This window comes from Anomalospiza imberbis, chromosome 5 (genome assembly GCF_031753505.1).
Source record: "Anomalospiza imberbis isolate Cuckoo-Finch-1a 21T00152 chromosome 5, ASM3175350v1, whole genome shotgun sequence".
NCBI classification, from domain to species: Eukaryota; Metazoa; Chordata; class Aves; order Passeriformes; family Viduidae; genus Anomalospiza; species Anomalospiza imberbis.
In genome coordinates, this window is record NC_089685.1 from 51,860,576 (window position 1) to 51,876,957 (window position 16,382).

Here is a 16,382-nt window from a genome sequence, read left to right on the forward strand (position 1 = left end):
GGAAACTTCAAACAGAAAACCATGGGAATGGGGGGTTACACTTTAAGCTTTCACTGCAGTCTCCAATTACTTTCATTGTCAAGGTTTCTGAGCAGTGGTGAGTTGCTGAAAATCATCACCAGGTGTTTATGTTGACAGCTTATAAAGAACCATATAAACGTTATACTTCCATAAGTATAATTGGAATTGTAGTTGATTTTAGCTTTTATCTGCAGCAGGAGTTCATTTAAGCTCTAAACTGGGAGAGCTGGACTGGTCAAAATTCCCAGGAAGACAAGGAAAAAAGGAAAGATAAAAGGATGTAGAAGAATCCAAAAGATATGTGTGACAAGGCTTAAGGCATGGTGGCTTCAGGGAGGCTAGGGAACTGAGGATCCCCAGGAGAGAGAAGAAGGAATGGGTCCAGAGAGCACAAGCTGGAGAGTTTTCCAGAGGTTTTGCAAGACATGAATCCAGAGGGGCAGAGGATGAGAGGGGGGTGTGGAATTAGGGCAGCAGGGAGGTTCAGTACATGCTTGATGTATAAGCACGTTTTACATACTAGGAGACAGTGGAACACTGGTGTGTGTACAGCAGGCATTCTAAGAACAGCTTATTCAGCATTTATTCGCTCTGCAGGAGTGGCTTGGGCTCCTGCCATTCAGGTCAAAAAATAGCATTGTGGCTTTTAACCACAGAGCGTTCAAAAGTGAACGCTCTCTTCATGCTCACCCACGAGTACAGAAGGTAATTCTCACAGCTGTAGGAGATTCTCCAAGCTGGCAACAAAACCCTGAGAAACCTGTCAACATAAGCTGTGAAACATCTGATCCTCCAAAACTACTGTTATTAACCCCAAATGCTTGTAACTGAGACACACACCTTCACCTTCACTTTCCCTCATCAGTTTGGCTACGAAGCCTCCAGATAATTCCTAATTAAAGTTGATAAACAAGACAGGAATTTCTTGAAGGCTAAAGGCAGAAATACCCTCTATACTGGAAAAATTACTTTAAAATACTGGAAAAATACTTTAAAATGTTGCCATGCTATAGGGAGAAAAATACAAACATTCTAAGGAAAAAGCATGGCATTTTACAAGAGGGCTCTCATGGGACTGACTTGAAAAGTTAAAGTTGGATCCTGTGGTGCTGCCTCCTGCAGCAGCTCCCTGTCCTTCCTGTGCTGGGCCCAGGGCTGGATGCAGCCCTGCAGGGAAGGGGGTCTCAGCAGAGCGGGGCAGAGGGGCAGAATCCCCCCTGCCCTGCTGCCCTGGGGCTCTGGGTGCAGCCCAGCACAGGGGGGTTCTGGGTTGGGGCAGGGCCAGCTCTCACCCACAGCACCCCCAAGTCCTTCTGCCAGGGCTGCTCCCTCTGCTCATCCCCAGCCTGGATTGATCCCAGGGGCTGTTCTGACCCAGGTGCAGCACCAACACTTGGTCGTGTTAAACCGCATGAGATTCCCATGTTGTGATTTTTGCCAAGATATTCAGAGCATTTTTTCCACAAAGTGTCTCCTAAATACCCCACCTGGCTTGAGACACAGTTGGGATACAGGTTCATGGAAATAGGATGAGCCCTAAGTGTTACTGTAGGACACCTGAAGATCAACTCTTGGAGTTCTCCCTGTCACAGGTTCTCCTTGATAAAGGTCACTAATGGAGCCAGTCCTGTATCCAGGATGTGCCCCTCTGGGGCTGGTGCTGCCAACCTGGCCTATTCCAAAGAGTGTCACCCATTGCCCAGCTGCAGCAAGAATTAATCCAGCCTGGCATTCTCTGAGGCACTGAGCACAGAAGCAGCAAGAAATGTTTCACTCTTCCCTTTCAGTAGGGATGCCAGAGCTAATGCAAGAATCACAAGCTGTGAAGTGGAAGTTTATTGTAAAACTTAGCTCACAAGATCAGAGAATTGTGAACAAGAACAACACAGAGGCAGAGGAAACAAAGCACTTTCAGTCAAGCTTCTGCCCTTGGTAGGGATTTCCTTGCAAGCCGTAGCTGCTCCCGAGCCCTGAGACTTCCTGTGGCTTTCTGGGTTTGATGGGGTTTGTGCAGTTCCACAGTGGCCCCAGGGTGGCTTCCCCTTCCCACCCCTCTGGTGCACAGCTGCTGCCTCTGCTGCCTGCTGAAGGCTCCAACTGAGGGCCAGTGGCTCCCAGGGAAGAGGCTTTTTCCTGGTTGTCTTGGTTTGAAAAGACAGGTGTCTGCTAAGGAAGGCAGGAGCCTCCCCTGAACTGGAAACTGTAAACACCTCCTTCCAAATTGTTATAAATTTGAAGTTAAGGGGGGGCTCTCAGGCAAAGACACAGAAGTAGGAATAACAGTTCTTTATTAGGGAAGAAAATAAAAAAGTAAAATAAACAATGCAATAATACAAAACAGCACTGACAGGGTCAGAATATGACCTGCTATCCTGTTGGTCAGGGTGTTGGCAGCAGTCCAATTGGGAGTGGTGGCTGCAGTCCCACTGGAGTGTCAGGTGTGGTTCTGTTGGAGCAGTGATCCTGTAGAAGGTTGTAGTCTTCCTCTGAAGAGGCAGTGGAAAAGGCTGCTGTTCTGGGAATCCAGTGCAAAGGCTGTTCTGGTGTCCCAAAAACTCAGACTATATCCAGTTAGGAATGCTTGGCTCCTCCTTCTGGGCAGAGCATCTCACAATGGGATGCTGTAACTTTTATCAGTCATGCAGTGAGATTCAAAACAGAAGATATTTCCCAGAGGGAGGATTGGTTGTGGAAGAGATAAAGCAAACTGCCCAATTCACAGAAGATAACTGCCACACCTCTAACAGATGGCAAACAGAATACACACATTGCCTTGCAATCTAGGACACTGGCCCTGCCTCCAGGAGTGCCCACTCTGACCCAAGGGATCAGAGCAGCTGGAATATGAAAACAGAATGGCAGAAATCTATAACACAACATAGAATGCTCTCTCACCTTCTCCAGTAAAGTGAGTGTATCCAAAGAGCCCCTCCAGCTCAGCTTCCTTCTGAAATAACAGTACAGATCCTGGGGTCTGACACTGGGATTGTTCTGCTAGAGCTCCTTGTTCTTACTCTGTTCTTTGGGGATTGAAAGTCAGGGAAAGAACTGCTGATACGTTTCCAAAGCATCTTGGTGTGAGCAGTTAGTGAGGAGGATGGCTGGTGTGAGGGACATCAAAATGTGCTTTCAATTTAAAAAGAGAGTTTTTCCTGTAGGATTCCATTTTCTCTTCCAATGGCCACAGCATGCTGTGTACAGATTTTTTGACTGAGCAATTTCTTTTCCAAGAGGTAAAACCAGGCCTTGGATTCTTCAAGGGCTTCGCAGAGCTTTCTCCATTGTGCAGCTGAGGAGAGCCATGAAAGGCACCGATAAAAGAGGAATGATTCTGCCTGAAAGAACACAGCAAGAAGGATCATTCTTGAAGTCACATAAGGCCCAGAGTCCCAAGAGCCAGTGAAAAACACGGGCAGAGACATTCCAAGTTTCCTGATCGCAGCTCGGTTTTCCTGGTGCCACCTGCTTCTACTGTTAGGTGGAATTTTCTGAGCAGGAAAAGCCCTCAGGCATCATTTCCTCATGTGACCAATCGCCAAGGAAAAGCAGGTAGAGCACTCTCATACTTCTCACCAGCTCCTTCACAGGTCACTGAGGGCTTCATTGTCCTGTTTTCTGTCCAGCTCAGCTTCTGTTGGGACTCTGTTCTCCAGGTCTTGCTGGTCTCTGATGGTCTCCATCCTGTGCCCTTCCTCATCAGATCATAAATCTGACATTCCTTCCCTTCCCCACACAGGACTGGGGCTGTTTTTATGTCCAGAGCTGTACTGCTGTAGGATCCTTTCCCTTGGGCTGATTCCCATTCCCCCCACAAGCTCTGGGATCCCCTGTGCTCTTGGAACAGTCTGGGACGGGGGAAGATTTATCCACAACCCCACCTGACTTTATCCTGTCCATCCTGGCAAGGAGTGGGCTTGCCCTGCCCTACAGGATCCCAACCAGAAATGTGTGCTGCCCTTCCCTTGTGGCTGCAGGCAAGGGCAGGCTGTGGCCAGGTGGGGAAGGGCCTCCTTGTGGCCAGGCAGGGCTGGGAACACAGGGCTGTGGATGGACGTGACTTGCAGAGTCAGGATCAGTTTGGGATCACCCCTGTCCCCAGGCTGGACTCCTCTCCCCTGGCAGTGCCTGCCTGGAAGTGCCACCTCTAGCATGAGACAGTCCCTGACTCCTCCTGTGTGCCAGTGCCAGCTCTTCCAGAGGGGATCCATCCAGGCTCACACACCATCAGGGAAAGGCTGGGCTGAGCTCGGCCACGAGTCTGGAGAGAGGCTGCAGGAGAGCCTGGGAGCAGAGATTGGGCAGCTAAAGAGAAATGAGACACATCCCATCCATGGGTCCTACAGGAAGCTGGGCATAACATATCAGCCTGGACCTCTTGTTTTTAGCTCTCCTTCTGATGCCTTTATGAAATTGTTGCAGCTTTTTCACACATATTTTGTGTTGTGTCGGATCCATCACAAGGTGCAGATTGTACTTCACCAAATCCAATGGCTGTGCAGAGATAGTCATGGAAATGTCCACTTATATTAAACCTGATCAGGGGAAAAAAGTCAAATTTGATGACATTCCTGACATGCAGTGAAAGGCAGAGTGGCACCTGGCCTGGCTGCTAAACTGTGTTAGTGCCACTGGGATCAGGAGCTGCCCTGCTGGAATCTCCCTCCCATTCCTCACTTTTGTTCCCCACATCTCCACAAAAGTTTCTGGGCAATGCTTTCCCATCCAGAAACATTCCCCTGCTATGGTCCCCTGCAGCCAATGGTGCTGACATCACCCTCTCTCTTGTCCCTGTCTCCTTCCTTTCCCCAGGAAACTGCATCCAGTCAGATCCTTCCTTCCCCAGCAGAACTACAGCTGTGTCCTCTCCTGCCATCCTTACAGGACAGCCCTGGGTTCCCTGGCCCTGAAAGGCTCCCTTTCCTTGGCACAGGCATGTGCTGAAGCACCTGCATCTCAAGGAATCAGGTTCCCCCAAACCACAGTCCCTGATCTCCCTTGGGCTCTGCTCTTTGCTCTGGCTTTGGGATTTTCCTCTTCCCAGACATTGCATGGCAGGGACTTGCTGGAATGAGCTCACATGGCTGGGTTGAGTTTTACGTTGTTGATCCACTTCCACTTCTGCTCCTCTTGAGAATATGTGAGACCAAGTAAGTAGTAGTTATATCTTGACTGTGAGAGAAGGTAACTCTGGAAAGGAAGCCAACAATGGGAATTCATGGAAATGACATTTTCTTCACCAGAGGCACAGAGAGCTCAGTGCTAAACAGCCAGCACAGAGAGTGCAGTGTGCATCCAGCCACAGCACCTCTGGCCACAGCTCCAGGGGATGAATTTCTCCCTTTCTATTGAAGGTCATGTCCCTTCTGAAGGCCCCTCATGACTATAATAAATGTAATAATACACCTGTGGTGCCATTGCAGCTGTACATTGCAGTCAGACAGGTGTGACTTGACACGGGGGGACACTTTTCCCTTCTGATGGGGGTGGCAAAGCCTTTTCAGGTTTTGTCACAGCCATGGCTCTCACAAAGAAGTGTCTGTTCAACCTCCTTGGCCTGTGTGCTAAATCCCTGTAAAACCCCAGCCAGCTGGGCAGGGAGTTTGCTCCTTGCCATGGGATCAGGCCTGGGCACAGAAGGACTCCGAGCCCCAGGAGGCCTCTCCCTGTGCAGGGCTTTGCTCCCTGTGCCAGGGCTGGGGTGTCCATGGCTGGCAGCAGGTCCCTGAGCCCAAGGACATGTGACAGGAGCTGGCATAAGTGTCACTGCTCAGCCCTTGGCCAGGCAGCTCCAGCTCCCCAAGCAGCTGCCCCAACAGTTGGATCTCACCAGCTCTTCCCTGCTGTCAATGACCACCAGGTCTGAGCCCATGGCAGTGCATTCTGCACGAGAGGCTTCCCAGCCCTTTGGTTTCTGCTCTGGAGAAAAGAAGTAGCAATTTCTCCCATGTTTCTTCCATGGTGTGGGGCAGCCTGCAGAAGGGAAGAAGAGGTGTGGAAAATCCATGTTCATACTGACCAAATGATGCCATGACAACAGAGAGGTGAGAGAGGCAATTCCAGCCACAGAAATGCCTGTGTGCTCCTGCTGAGAATTGTCACCAGAGCACCAGGGACTCTCACAGCCTCTGCAGCTGACAGCAGCCCAGAATCACCAGGCAGGAGCCAGACAGGGAGCAGCACAGCAAACATGATCCAGCCTTTCCCATCTTTGCTCAGCAGATCCTAAACAGCCACAGGGAATTGCACTGAGTTCAAAGGCTGGTAATGGAGGGCCTTGGAGAAGCAGTTGAGGCATATTGTCCATCCTGCTCCCAGCAGTGCTGTGCTTCCAGAGGGATTGTTCCTCCTGTGCCTTCCAGAGCTCATCCTGGGAGTGTCTGGGATAAGGTTTCTATTCCTGAGATGGGAGAGGTGTTCTTTCTGTGTTTCCCTTCTGAACAAAACCCAGTCACACAGCTTCCCCTGTCCCCTTCACAGTCAATGCCACAGGCTTCTGGAAACTCCCTCTGGAATGACAGAGGATTACCTACCTAGTGCCTCTTCAGGGATGGTTCTTGTTGAGTCCTGGTGGCTGCCTGCAGTTGGACCATCTGGAAATAAGGACACAATTTCTGCTTGCAAGGAATGACCACTGTGCCACGCACTGTCAGAGCTCTGCTGGACCTCTCTGACCACCATCACCCAACACAGAATGCAAACTCTGCCTCTTTGCTCATGACAGTACTGTAAAAATCATAAAATGGTCAGGTGAGGTTCCACTGAGTAAAAGGCAACACTTCAGTTCATTTACACAAATTGGATCTTAATAATGATTTTGTTACTTGTGTTCCATCTAGATGTCAAATTTCTTAGTGTATATAAATTTGAGGTCACCAAGGCAGTACTGAACTCACAAAGGAACTATAACTAAAGCCAGACCTGGATCACAGTCCAATGACTCCGCTTTCCATGTTAAACCTGCATGAAATGCTAATTACACTTCATTTCATTGTGCTGGTTTAGAATTTGTTTTTAATTTTTCCCATCCTTGGGTGTTAGATATTTTATAAATGTCAGAGCACTGTCAGATATCAGTTCTGAACTCTTTGCCTTAAAAAAGAAGAATGAATTGCCTCCCCCAGCCCTATTTTTGAAGTTCCAAGGATCAAAGGCTTTGCCCTGTCTTCTCCATGTGCATTTCTGATCAGGTGGCAAACTCTGGGACTTAAGAGCGATTGGTTGTGGAAGCTTCTCAAGCTTTCTCAGCTATCAAAGGATGGAAAGAAGAAATGACATCTGAAATTTAAAAATGTTTCCTTGAAAACATTCAGAGGAAGTATCAAATGGAGTCATTTTTTTCTGGTGGCGCTAAGAATACTTTTTCTACAAAATATCATTTATCAGTTTATGTAACTTAAAAATTGTAATGAACTTGGTGCAGAGACTGAGCACAAGGTTTTTATTTAAATAAGCTGCAAATAAATTCCTTTAAGTTCTGACTTTGATGCTTCTTTGAAATGTGATTTAATTCATAAGTAATGTAAGATTTTTGGTGTCACATCCCTGTGTCATAAAACAACATCATCCCATTGAAATATTCTCAAGGATTGCAATCATAAGATCAATAGGCATTATTTGATCTTTACTGGTTTCTTCAAAACATTTGTATCATAAATTCTGCAATGCTTGTACATTGTCATTTTCTCTGTTGTCACAGCTTTTTTCCTTTTGGAATTTTGAACTTTCAAACCCCTTGGCTTTTTTACAGATTTTCTCCTACAGCCATAGGTGGCCAAAAACAGTTGTCCTTCGCCTTCACACCAGACTTCTGTTCCTCCTGGCTTTGGCTGCCATGGCCTGGACATCAGTCAGTGGGAGAGAGACACAAATTAATTGCCACTGTGACATTTCTAGCAGGACTTACGTGGGAGGGTCCAAGACAGTGTTAGGGCTAGCACAATCGGAACCAGGACAACAACCAGGACAGCAACTCGTGTTCTGGAACAACGGCTTTTACCTACAGAGGGACAGAAAATAACCATGTGGAGAGCAACTGGACAAAAGCCCCTTTATTCCCCTGCATTCCAAGATGCCTTTTCAAGCTCCCACTGGGACTCTGGGACCTTCCAGATCTGCAGGCTGGAGCCAGGCTCAGTGTCTTGATGCTTCCCCACTGGCTCCGGACCCCTGTGCTCAGGGAACTGAACAGATCCCAACCTGCCATGGGTTTGAGGAGATGTGAAAAGGTGGTGAGTCATCATTCAGGAAGGGAGATTGGTCCAGCCTGTTTCAGGAATTACAGAAGGTTCTTACTCTGAAAAAAATTCAGCTGGAATAGTTCAGCCTGAACAAGACAAGGCCATGGCTTTCCAGGTTTGTCATTCCTGCAGTATTAATGCTTTCCTAGAGCAGGAGGTGGCAGCTCTGTGGGCATGGTGCTGGCAGTAATTGTGGGAGGATACATCCTATCTCTCAGCAGCAATTCCCAGTTGAAGATGCCAAATTTCTTTGGCTTTGGTGCCGAGGGCAGATGGAATCTGCCAGGAGCAGTCCCATCCCCAGCCTGATGTGCTGGACAGCCCCAGACTCAGGGGGAGCCAGCACTGCCCTGGCAGCCCAGAGGGCAAAGCCTGTCCTGGGGACATCGAACACAGCCTCAGCAGCCCCTGGGAGAGGGGATCATCCTGCTGTGCTCAGCATTGTATGGGATCTCCTGGAGCCCTAGGGCAGCTCTGGGCCTGTTGCCATTGGACACCAGCTGGCAAAAATCCCCATGAAGCCACTAGCTCCATTCCTCTACATGGGAGAAAGGAGAAGGGAAATGGGCAAGGGTAAAAGTGGGTAAACTCTTGGGCTGGGATAAAGATGGTTTAATAGAAGAAGAGAAACCATGCATGCAAGCAAAGCAAAACGGAATTTGTTTCCCATTTCCCGTGGGCAGGCAGGGTGTCACCCAGGCCCAGGAGAGCAGGTTCCAGCCCAAGTAACAGTGACTTGGGAAGACTGAATTTACTGGAGAACTGCCAAACTGTGCCATGAAGGTGACTCTGGCAGTCAGAATTTTGTCTGGCTGTGAGTAAGAGGCACCTTCCATCAGAGCTGGATGGTATTTAAAGAGCACTGCCTTGTGACCTAGCAGGGTCCTCTGGGATCCCTGATGCCAACACATTGCATTTTCATCCTATCTGATGAAATTAAAGGACATTAATTATACTGAGTTTTCCAGTAATGAAACATTTCAGACTTATAAAAATTAATTCAATGAGAAATATGCTTTTTCATGCTCCAAACCTGTCTCCCAGATCCAAGGGAACTGGGTGCTATTCTCTGCAAGTGAAGCTGCACTGAGAACATTTTCTTGGTCTCCCAAGATTCTTTGTGTAATTTGGTATCAGAAGTGCTTTATGCAGAGTTTTTGCTGTGAGGCCCTTGGTGTCACTGAGTTTCTAAACTTAATTTGCATGATTTAGTCAGAATCTGTGATTGATTGTGGAAGTGTCTCAAGTTTGCTCAACTATGGAAAGTAATGAGCAAAACCATCTGAAATTTAAAAATAATTCCTTGAAAACTTTCAAAGTAAGTACCACATGGCCCTGATTTTTTTTAAGGAGATGATATTTGCTTTATCTAAAATATAATATATTGTTTATATTGTTGTAAATTGGGTATTCGTATAGAGATTGAGCACAAGGATTTTATTTTAATTAGGTGAAAACAATTCCCTTTAAGACGTAACTTTGAACTTTGCTGTCTTTTTCAAATGAGCTTTTATTCTTAATTCTTTTAATATTTTTGGTGTCACATCTTGATGTCGTACTAAATTATCTTCACCTTGAAATATTCCCATATCCCAATTAAAAGACCAATAGGCATTATCTGATTTTGTTTCCTCAAAACATTTGTATGATAAATTCCTCAGTGTTTGGACACTGTCATTGTTCAATTGGGATTTGTCTTTTTTTTCTTTTGGAATTTTAAACTTTCAAACCACTCGATTCTCTTACACGTTTACTCTTACAGCCATGCTTGGCTCAAAACTGCTGTCCTTTTCCTTCACACCACTTCCGTTCCTCCTTGCTTTGGATGTCATGGCCTGGACACCAGTCAGTGGGAGAGAGACACAAATTAATTGCTGTTATTACATTTATAGCACTTACATGGGAGTATCTGACACACAACAATGAGCAGGAGCAGGATTATCTCAGTAACCAGGACAGCAACTCGTGTTGTGGAACAACAACTTTTTCCTAGAGAGAGACAGCAAAAAAGAAAAGATCATGGGAGCAGCTGGACAAAAGCCCCTTTATTCCCCTGCATTCCAAGATGCCTTTTCAGGCTCCCACTGGGACTCTGGAGCATTCCAGGTTTGCAGGCTGGAGCCAGGCTCAATGTCCTGGTCCTTTCCCACTGGCTCCGGACCCCTGTGCTCAGGGAACTGAACAGATCCCAACCTGCCATGGGTTTGAGGAGAGCTGGAAAGCAGGAGAGTCCTGCAAGCCCTGGACTGCAGAAGGACACACAGAGGGTAGGAGGGTGACAGAGGGAGCTGCCTGAAGGAGAAGGGGCTCAGTAAAGAGGAGCTAAAAAGGGCTGCTCTAAGAGAAGGGGATCCAGGCAGGATGGTTGGCTCTGCAGGAAACATTCAGCAGAGAAGGTCAAGGTAGAGAAGATGAATTAATCCCTTGTGTCAGGATTGACTGAGGAAGAACTGGGCAGATCTTTCAGTTCAAGGCAGTCCCTTGTGAGGAGCCACAAGGACTCTAAAATGTATGGCCTAAATACAACATGGCTGTACTAACAAATCCCAGGGGATACCTGCTGGGAGGTAATGCTAATACTGTTTTTTAACCCTACTCTTAGAGCTCTCTTTCTACCTGAGCCCTAGGAGGTAACAGATCTGATGTGAATTCACAAAAAGAAAATAAAAAAGAAAGTTCTAGAGGATCTCTGGGAACATCAGCTCTGCTGTCCTGTGCACACACCAGCAGAGTGATTTAGGTTTGAATTGACCTTTTCACATCCCCAAGTCCAACTCCCCTGCTCAGGTGTTGGCCAGAGCAGGATGTCCAGGACCATGCACAGGGAGGCTTTGAATATCTCTGGGATGGTGACTCTACAGATTCTGGCATTAGGAATTCCCTGAGTGAAGGCCCAGGAAGTCCCTGAAGGAAATGTGAGAGTATTGCTTGTGAAACTATGACAGCAAAGTATCTTCAATGCCCTTTTTCTTCTTCCACATCTCCTGTTGTTCACTTTTCACTGCTGGTCTCTGTCTCATTCAGTTCACATCCATATACAAATGGGGAGAATGGTTAAAATGTGGAAGCCTGAAAACTGCAGATTGTGCTAAATGAGGAGGTGTGACATAGTTATGTAATAAATGCAAACCAGCAGGGAAGAATGCACATGGACAAGGGTAAAGTTAAATGAAGTGGGCACAAAATAAGACATAGAATGTTCCATACTTCTGAAACACTCAAAACCATCCTGCTATCCAGCACTGAACCCTCTTGGTTCTATCTCCACACAGAAATAAGATTTTCTACCAGTTTAAGGGCATTCTGCTGGCTTATGGAATTAATGTCAGTACTTGGTGAACAATGCACAGGATCCACTGTCAAAGAAAAAAAATAGCAAATTAGAACTAGAATAAAGATGGCAAAAGGATGCCATGACAACAGAGAGGTGAGAGAGGCAATTCCAGCCACAGAAATGCCTGTGTGCTCCTGCTGAGAATTGTCACCAGAGCACCAGGGACTCCCACAGCCTCTGCAGCTGACAGCAGGCCAGAATCACCAGGCAGGAGCCAGACAGGGAGCAGCACAGCAAACATGATCCAGCCTTTCCCATCTTTGCTCAGGGCATAGAGAGAAATGCTCAGGGCACAAGAGCAGTTCTCAGATTGCCGAAGTCTGGTTTGCCTGATGCAGAATTGGGCAGCAGAGGTGCTACTGACAGCACCAACATTTGTATGCATTGCCAGGCAGGGCAGCGGGAGGAGCAGAGAGGAGGAGCTGGAAAGGGGATGGGATTCAGGGAGACAGGGCCTGCAGAAGACACTTTGGTTGGGGATCCTGAAGAGCTCCTGAAGATCAGCATGGAATTGCACTGAGGTCACAGGCTGGCAATGGAGGGGCCTTGGGAAAGCAGCACAGGCACATTGTCCATCTTGCTCCCTGCAGGGCTGGGTAGTAGAGGGATTGTTCCTCCTGTGCCTTCCCTGCCTCAGACTGCTCTGCTCTGGCAGCAGAGAGGCAGCAGCTCCTCCCTGTGGAACAGGAATGCAGAACTGAGCCCGCACTGCTTCCAAAGGAGGCACAAATGCAAACCCTCCATAGGCTCCAGAGCTCATCCTGGCAGTGTCCCAGGGTGAGGTTTGTACTCCTGACATGGCAGAGGGGTTGTTTGTTTTCCTTCTGAACAAAATCCTGACAGAGTTCCTTTCTGTCCCCCTTAACCATCAATCCAACAGACTTCTGGCAACTCCCTTTGGAAAGACAGAGGATTGCCTACCTGGTGCCTCTTCACGGCTTGGGGGTAACTTTGTTGAGTCCTCTTGGCTGGTGGGGGACAATGGTGTTGAGACATTTTGGCTGGTGGAGGTCAATGTTGTTGAGTCCTGCTGGCTGCCTGCTGTTGGACCATCAGGAAATAAGAACACAATTGTTACTTGCAATGGATGACCACTGTGCCACACACCGTCAGAGCCCTGCTGGGTCTCTTTGGCTCCTCCATCACCCAACACAAAATGCCAACTCTACCTCTTTGCTCATTCATTGCAAACAACCCTCAAAGCTGCAGCACACACCAAGGTGTTCCCTTCCAAAGGGCCAAACTCCAGAACTGCTCCAGCCCTTCCCAGAGTAGATGTGGATGTGAGGCACAGCACACACAGAGCCACAGCAATCAGAGATAAACAACATCAACTCCAGATTTTGTGCTCTATTAAATGCAGCTAAATTCACCTCCTTATGTTGTCTTGGTTTATTATTTGTTTTGAATTTGCCCTTGCTCTGGTATTGCACATTGTATGCCTATCAGAGCACTATCAGATATGTGCCCTGTACTCTTTGCCTTGAAAAACAAAAAGCAATTACCCCACCCAAGCCTATGCTTTACACCAAGTACATTAAAGGTTTTGGCATTTTTTCACCACGGGTAGCTCTGAGTCGTTGGGAGACTCTGGGACTTGAGTGTGATTGGTTGTGGAAACTTTCAGACTTACTCAATTATCCAAATATGGAAAGAGACAACAAGAAATATCCACAATTAAAACTGATTCATTGAAACCTTTCAAAGGAACTACCATATGGCTCTAATAGTTTGGGGTTTTTTTTTGTTTTTGTTTTTTTTTTTTTCACGGAGATGAGAATGTTTTCTTTCTAAGGAATTAATGAGTCTTTCTAGGTAGCTCAGAGATTGCTTAGAGCTCAGTGACATCTATGCGGACACGGAGCACAAGGCTTTTATTTCAGTAAGGCGACAAAGATTTTGTTAAGGTGTAACTTTGCTGTCTCTCTCAAAGGAGCTTTTATTCCTAATTATTTTAAGAGTTTTGGTGTCACACAATATAATCTCAAAATATTCTCAAGGATTGCAGTCAGAACAAGGATAGGCATGCTCTGATCTTGACTTGCTTCTTCAAAACATTTGTATTATGAATTCTGCAGTGTTTGAACCTTGTCAGTTTTCAATTGGATTTTGGCTTTCTATCTGTTGGATTTTAAAACATTCAAAACATTTTTTTTTCAGATTTCCTCTTACAGCCATGGTTGGATGAAAACTTCTGTCCTTTTCCTTCACACCAGACTTCCATTCCTCCTGGCTTTGGATGTTATGGCCTGGACATCAGTCAGTGGGAGAGAAACACAAATTACTTGCCAGTGTGACATTTCTAGCAGGACTTACCCGTGGTGAGTGTCAGATATAGTGCTATGACCACTAGGAGGAGGATCACAACCAGGACAGCAACCAGTGCTGCAGCTCGTGTTCTGAAACAACGGCTTTTGCCTACACAGGGGCAGAAACATAAAGGTTTGGGGAACAGCTGGAATAAAGCCCCTTTGTTCCAAGATGCCTGCATTCCAAGATGCCTTTTCAGGCTCCCACTGGGACTCTGAAGCATTCCAGGTTTGCAGGCTGGAGCCAGGCTCAATGTCCTGGTCCTTTCCCACTGGCTCCGGACCCCTGTGCTCAGGGAACTGAACAGATCCCAACCTGCCATGGGTTTGAGGAGAGCTGGAAAGCAGGAGAGTCCTGCAAGCCCTGGACTGCAGAAGGACACACAGAGGGTAGGAGGGTGACAGAGGGAGCTGCCTGAAGGAGAAGGGGCTCAGTAAAGAGGAGCTGCTCTAAGAGAAGGGGATCCAGGCATGAAACCAGCTGTTTTCTGAAAGCTACAGATGAGTATCTGGGAAGTTTTGTGCATGAAATAAGAAAAGAGTTGGAAGGTGTTTCCCAGAAAGACACGAAAAGAGAAATATAAAAATGTTATTGAAACTATATAAAAACTCGAAATTGTAATGAAAATGAATGTTTCAATCAGGTCACACCAGCTGTGGTTCCCTGTCAAGTGGGCCCTGAATTCATCTGTTGTTAGAGGTGGTAAAACCCTGTTTCCTGGGCTGTTAGTATCTCCACCCATCCGAAAAGACATGCAGAGGGTTCACACTTTGTGCAAAAGACAAGAAGTGGATGGCAAGAAATAATTTCTGCCAGAGTGAAAGCAGGGTTAGAAAGAAAGGAAAGAAAAATGAAAATGAAATACAGAGACACTCTATGAAGTCTGTTAATTTTTAGGATGTACTTTTATGGCAGATATTGCAAAACCAGTGCAAACATATATGCAAAAATTTTAAACTCATGAAAGAAAGATAAATCCTCGGTTAGAATTTTGCAAAGTCTTTGACCCTAAATCAGACTAAAGCTGTCCATAAAACGTTTCCCACTTGTGCATTTAACAAGCAGTTTGTACAGCCAGAGCAGGAGGAGAAGCCCCCAGGCAGTGCCTGCTGTGCTCAGGGAGCAGGAACAGCTGTGCAGGAGACTGCTGTGAACACCAGCAACAGCAGCCACTCCATCCTGAGCAGTTTGCTGCAGGAATCTCAGGCTGCTGGGGGACAGCAGGCCAGGGGCAGGAGCAATGGATGTTCAGCTCTGGAATGCTCTCCAAAATGGATAAAAACGACTCTTAATATCACAGCAGAGACACTGCCTCACACTTGCACCTTAGCAAGAGAAAAGCAGATCTTACAGCAACTTGCCTTTGTAAATATAAACAACCCTATCTGGACACTCCACCTGCAGTTTTCCAGCACGGGCTCTCATGTTTCCCTTGTGCTCTTTGGGACTTTGGAGCTCCAAGGAACTCTCTCAACATATGTGGGAGAGAGACTGGAGAATGCAAAGAAAGCTCAGTGCTCAGCATTGGACCTACCTGGGACATCAGGGCCTGTCAGGATTCTGGGTCTGGTTGGTTCAGACAAGTTCAAGTCAGCATAAAGGACATTTTCTGCCATTTTTGTTCCACTCGCTTCTTTCCTCCCTCGGCTGTTCTGACAGTGGCATTCTGGGCTGGGAACAACTCAGAAACAGCTCCCTCCCCTCTCTAAGCTTCAGGAGGAAGTTCTTGACTCTTCTGGTCACGCAGACACTTCTAGTGAAAAGAGAAGTCTATTTCTGCTTCATCTTTTGATGGCACAGGGTTTTATTTCAGTAACACGAGGAAATTTAAGTTCATGGCCTCCCTGAAGTGACCTGTGTTGGAAAGTGGTTCTGGATTGGAAGTGTCTTGAGTTCCCAAAGCGTCACCCACCCACACACAAGCACTGCTTTGTGTTTTGAAAAGGAAAGCTTTATTCCATGCATTGGAAAGGAGAGCAACTCTACAGGGGCCCAGCAGTCAGCCAGGCAGCTGAGTGGAGCTCTCTGGGGGGACACAGAGCACATCTATAGTGCTCTCCTGTCCTGTGATCAATCTCCAGGGAAAATAGGGCAGAGCACCGTGTTGCCATTCCCTGTGGGTCACTCTCACACTTGTCACCAGCTCCTTCACAGGTCACTGTGAGTCTCATTGTTCTGTTTTCTGTCCAGCTCAGCCTCTGTTGGTTTTCTGTTCTCCAGGTCTTGCTGGTCTCCATCCTGTGCCCTTCCTCATCAGATCATAAATCTGACATTCCTTCCCTTCCCCACACAGGACTGGGGCTGTTTTTATGTCCAGAGCTGTACTGCTGTAGGATCCTTTCCCTTGGGCTGATTCCCATTCCCCCCACAAGCTCTGGGATCCCCTGTGCTCTTGGAACAGTCTGGGACGGGGGAAGATTTATCCACAACCCCACCTGACTTTATCCTGTCCATCCTGGCAAGGAGTGGGCTTGCCCTGC

At 47.1% G+C, this 16,382-nt stretch overlaps 2 protein-coding genes across 2 annotated transcripts in view; one reads left to right on the forward strand and one right to left on the reverse strand.

The window, feature by feature from the left end:
* Positions 1-16,382, forward strand: part of FERRY3 (FERRY endosomal RAB5 effector complex subunit 3) — a 360,837-nt gene that overhangs the window by 269,911 nt on the left and 74,544 nt on the right. The window lies entirely within an intron of this gene.
* LOC137474911 (uncharacterized) lies at positions 3,583-15,575 on the reverse strand. Its single transcript, XM_068191971.1, has 9 exons — positions 15,437-15,575; positions 13,909-14,010; positions 12,514-12,633; positions 10,158-10,247; positions 7,925-8,017; positions 6,552-6,611; positions 5,849-6,165; positions 5,099-5,208; positions 3,583-4,553 (listed from the first exon to the last, which is right to left on the reverse strand). Exons 1-9 carry the CDS (start codon positions 15,516-15,518, stop codon positions 4,424-4,426), a joined length of 1,104 nt encoding a protein of 367 aa, XP_068048072.1. The 5' UTR covers positions 15,519-15,575; the 3' UTR covers positions 3,583-4,423.

Excerpts from the sequence above, each read along its gene's own strand:
- LOC137474911 (XM_068191971.1), bottom strand. The coding sequence starts at position 15,518 with ATGGCAGAAAATGTCCTTTATGCTGACTTGAACTTGTCTGAACCAACC. Across the intron at positions 8,018-10,157 it reads TGTGTGTCAGATACTCCCAT|GTAAAAGCCGTTGTTCCAGA; the intron begins GTAAGTGCTATA and ends GTCCCTCTGTAG. Across the intron at positions 5,209-5,848 it reads TTGACAGCAGGGAAGAGCTG|AGTTACCTTCTCTCACAGTC; the intron begins GTGAGATCCAAC and ends CTTCCTTTCCAG.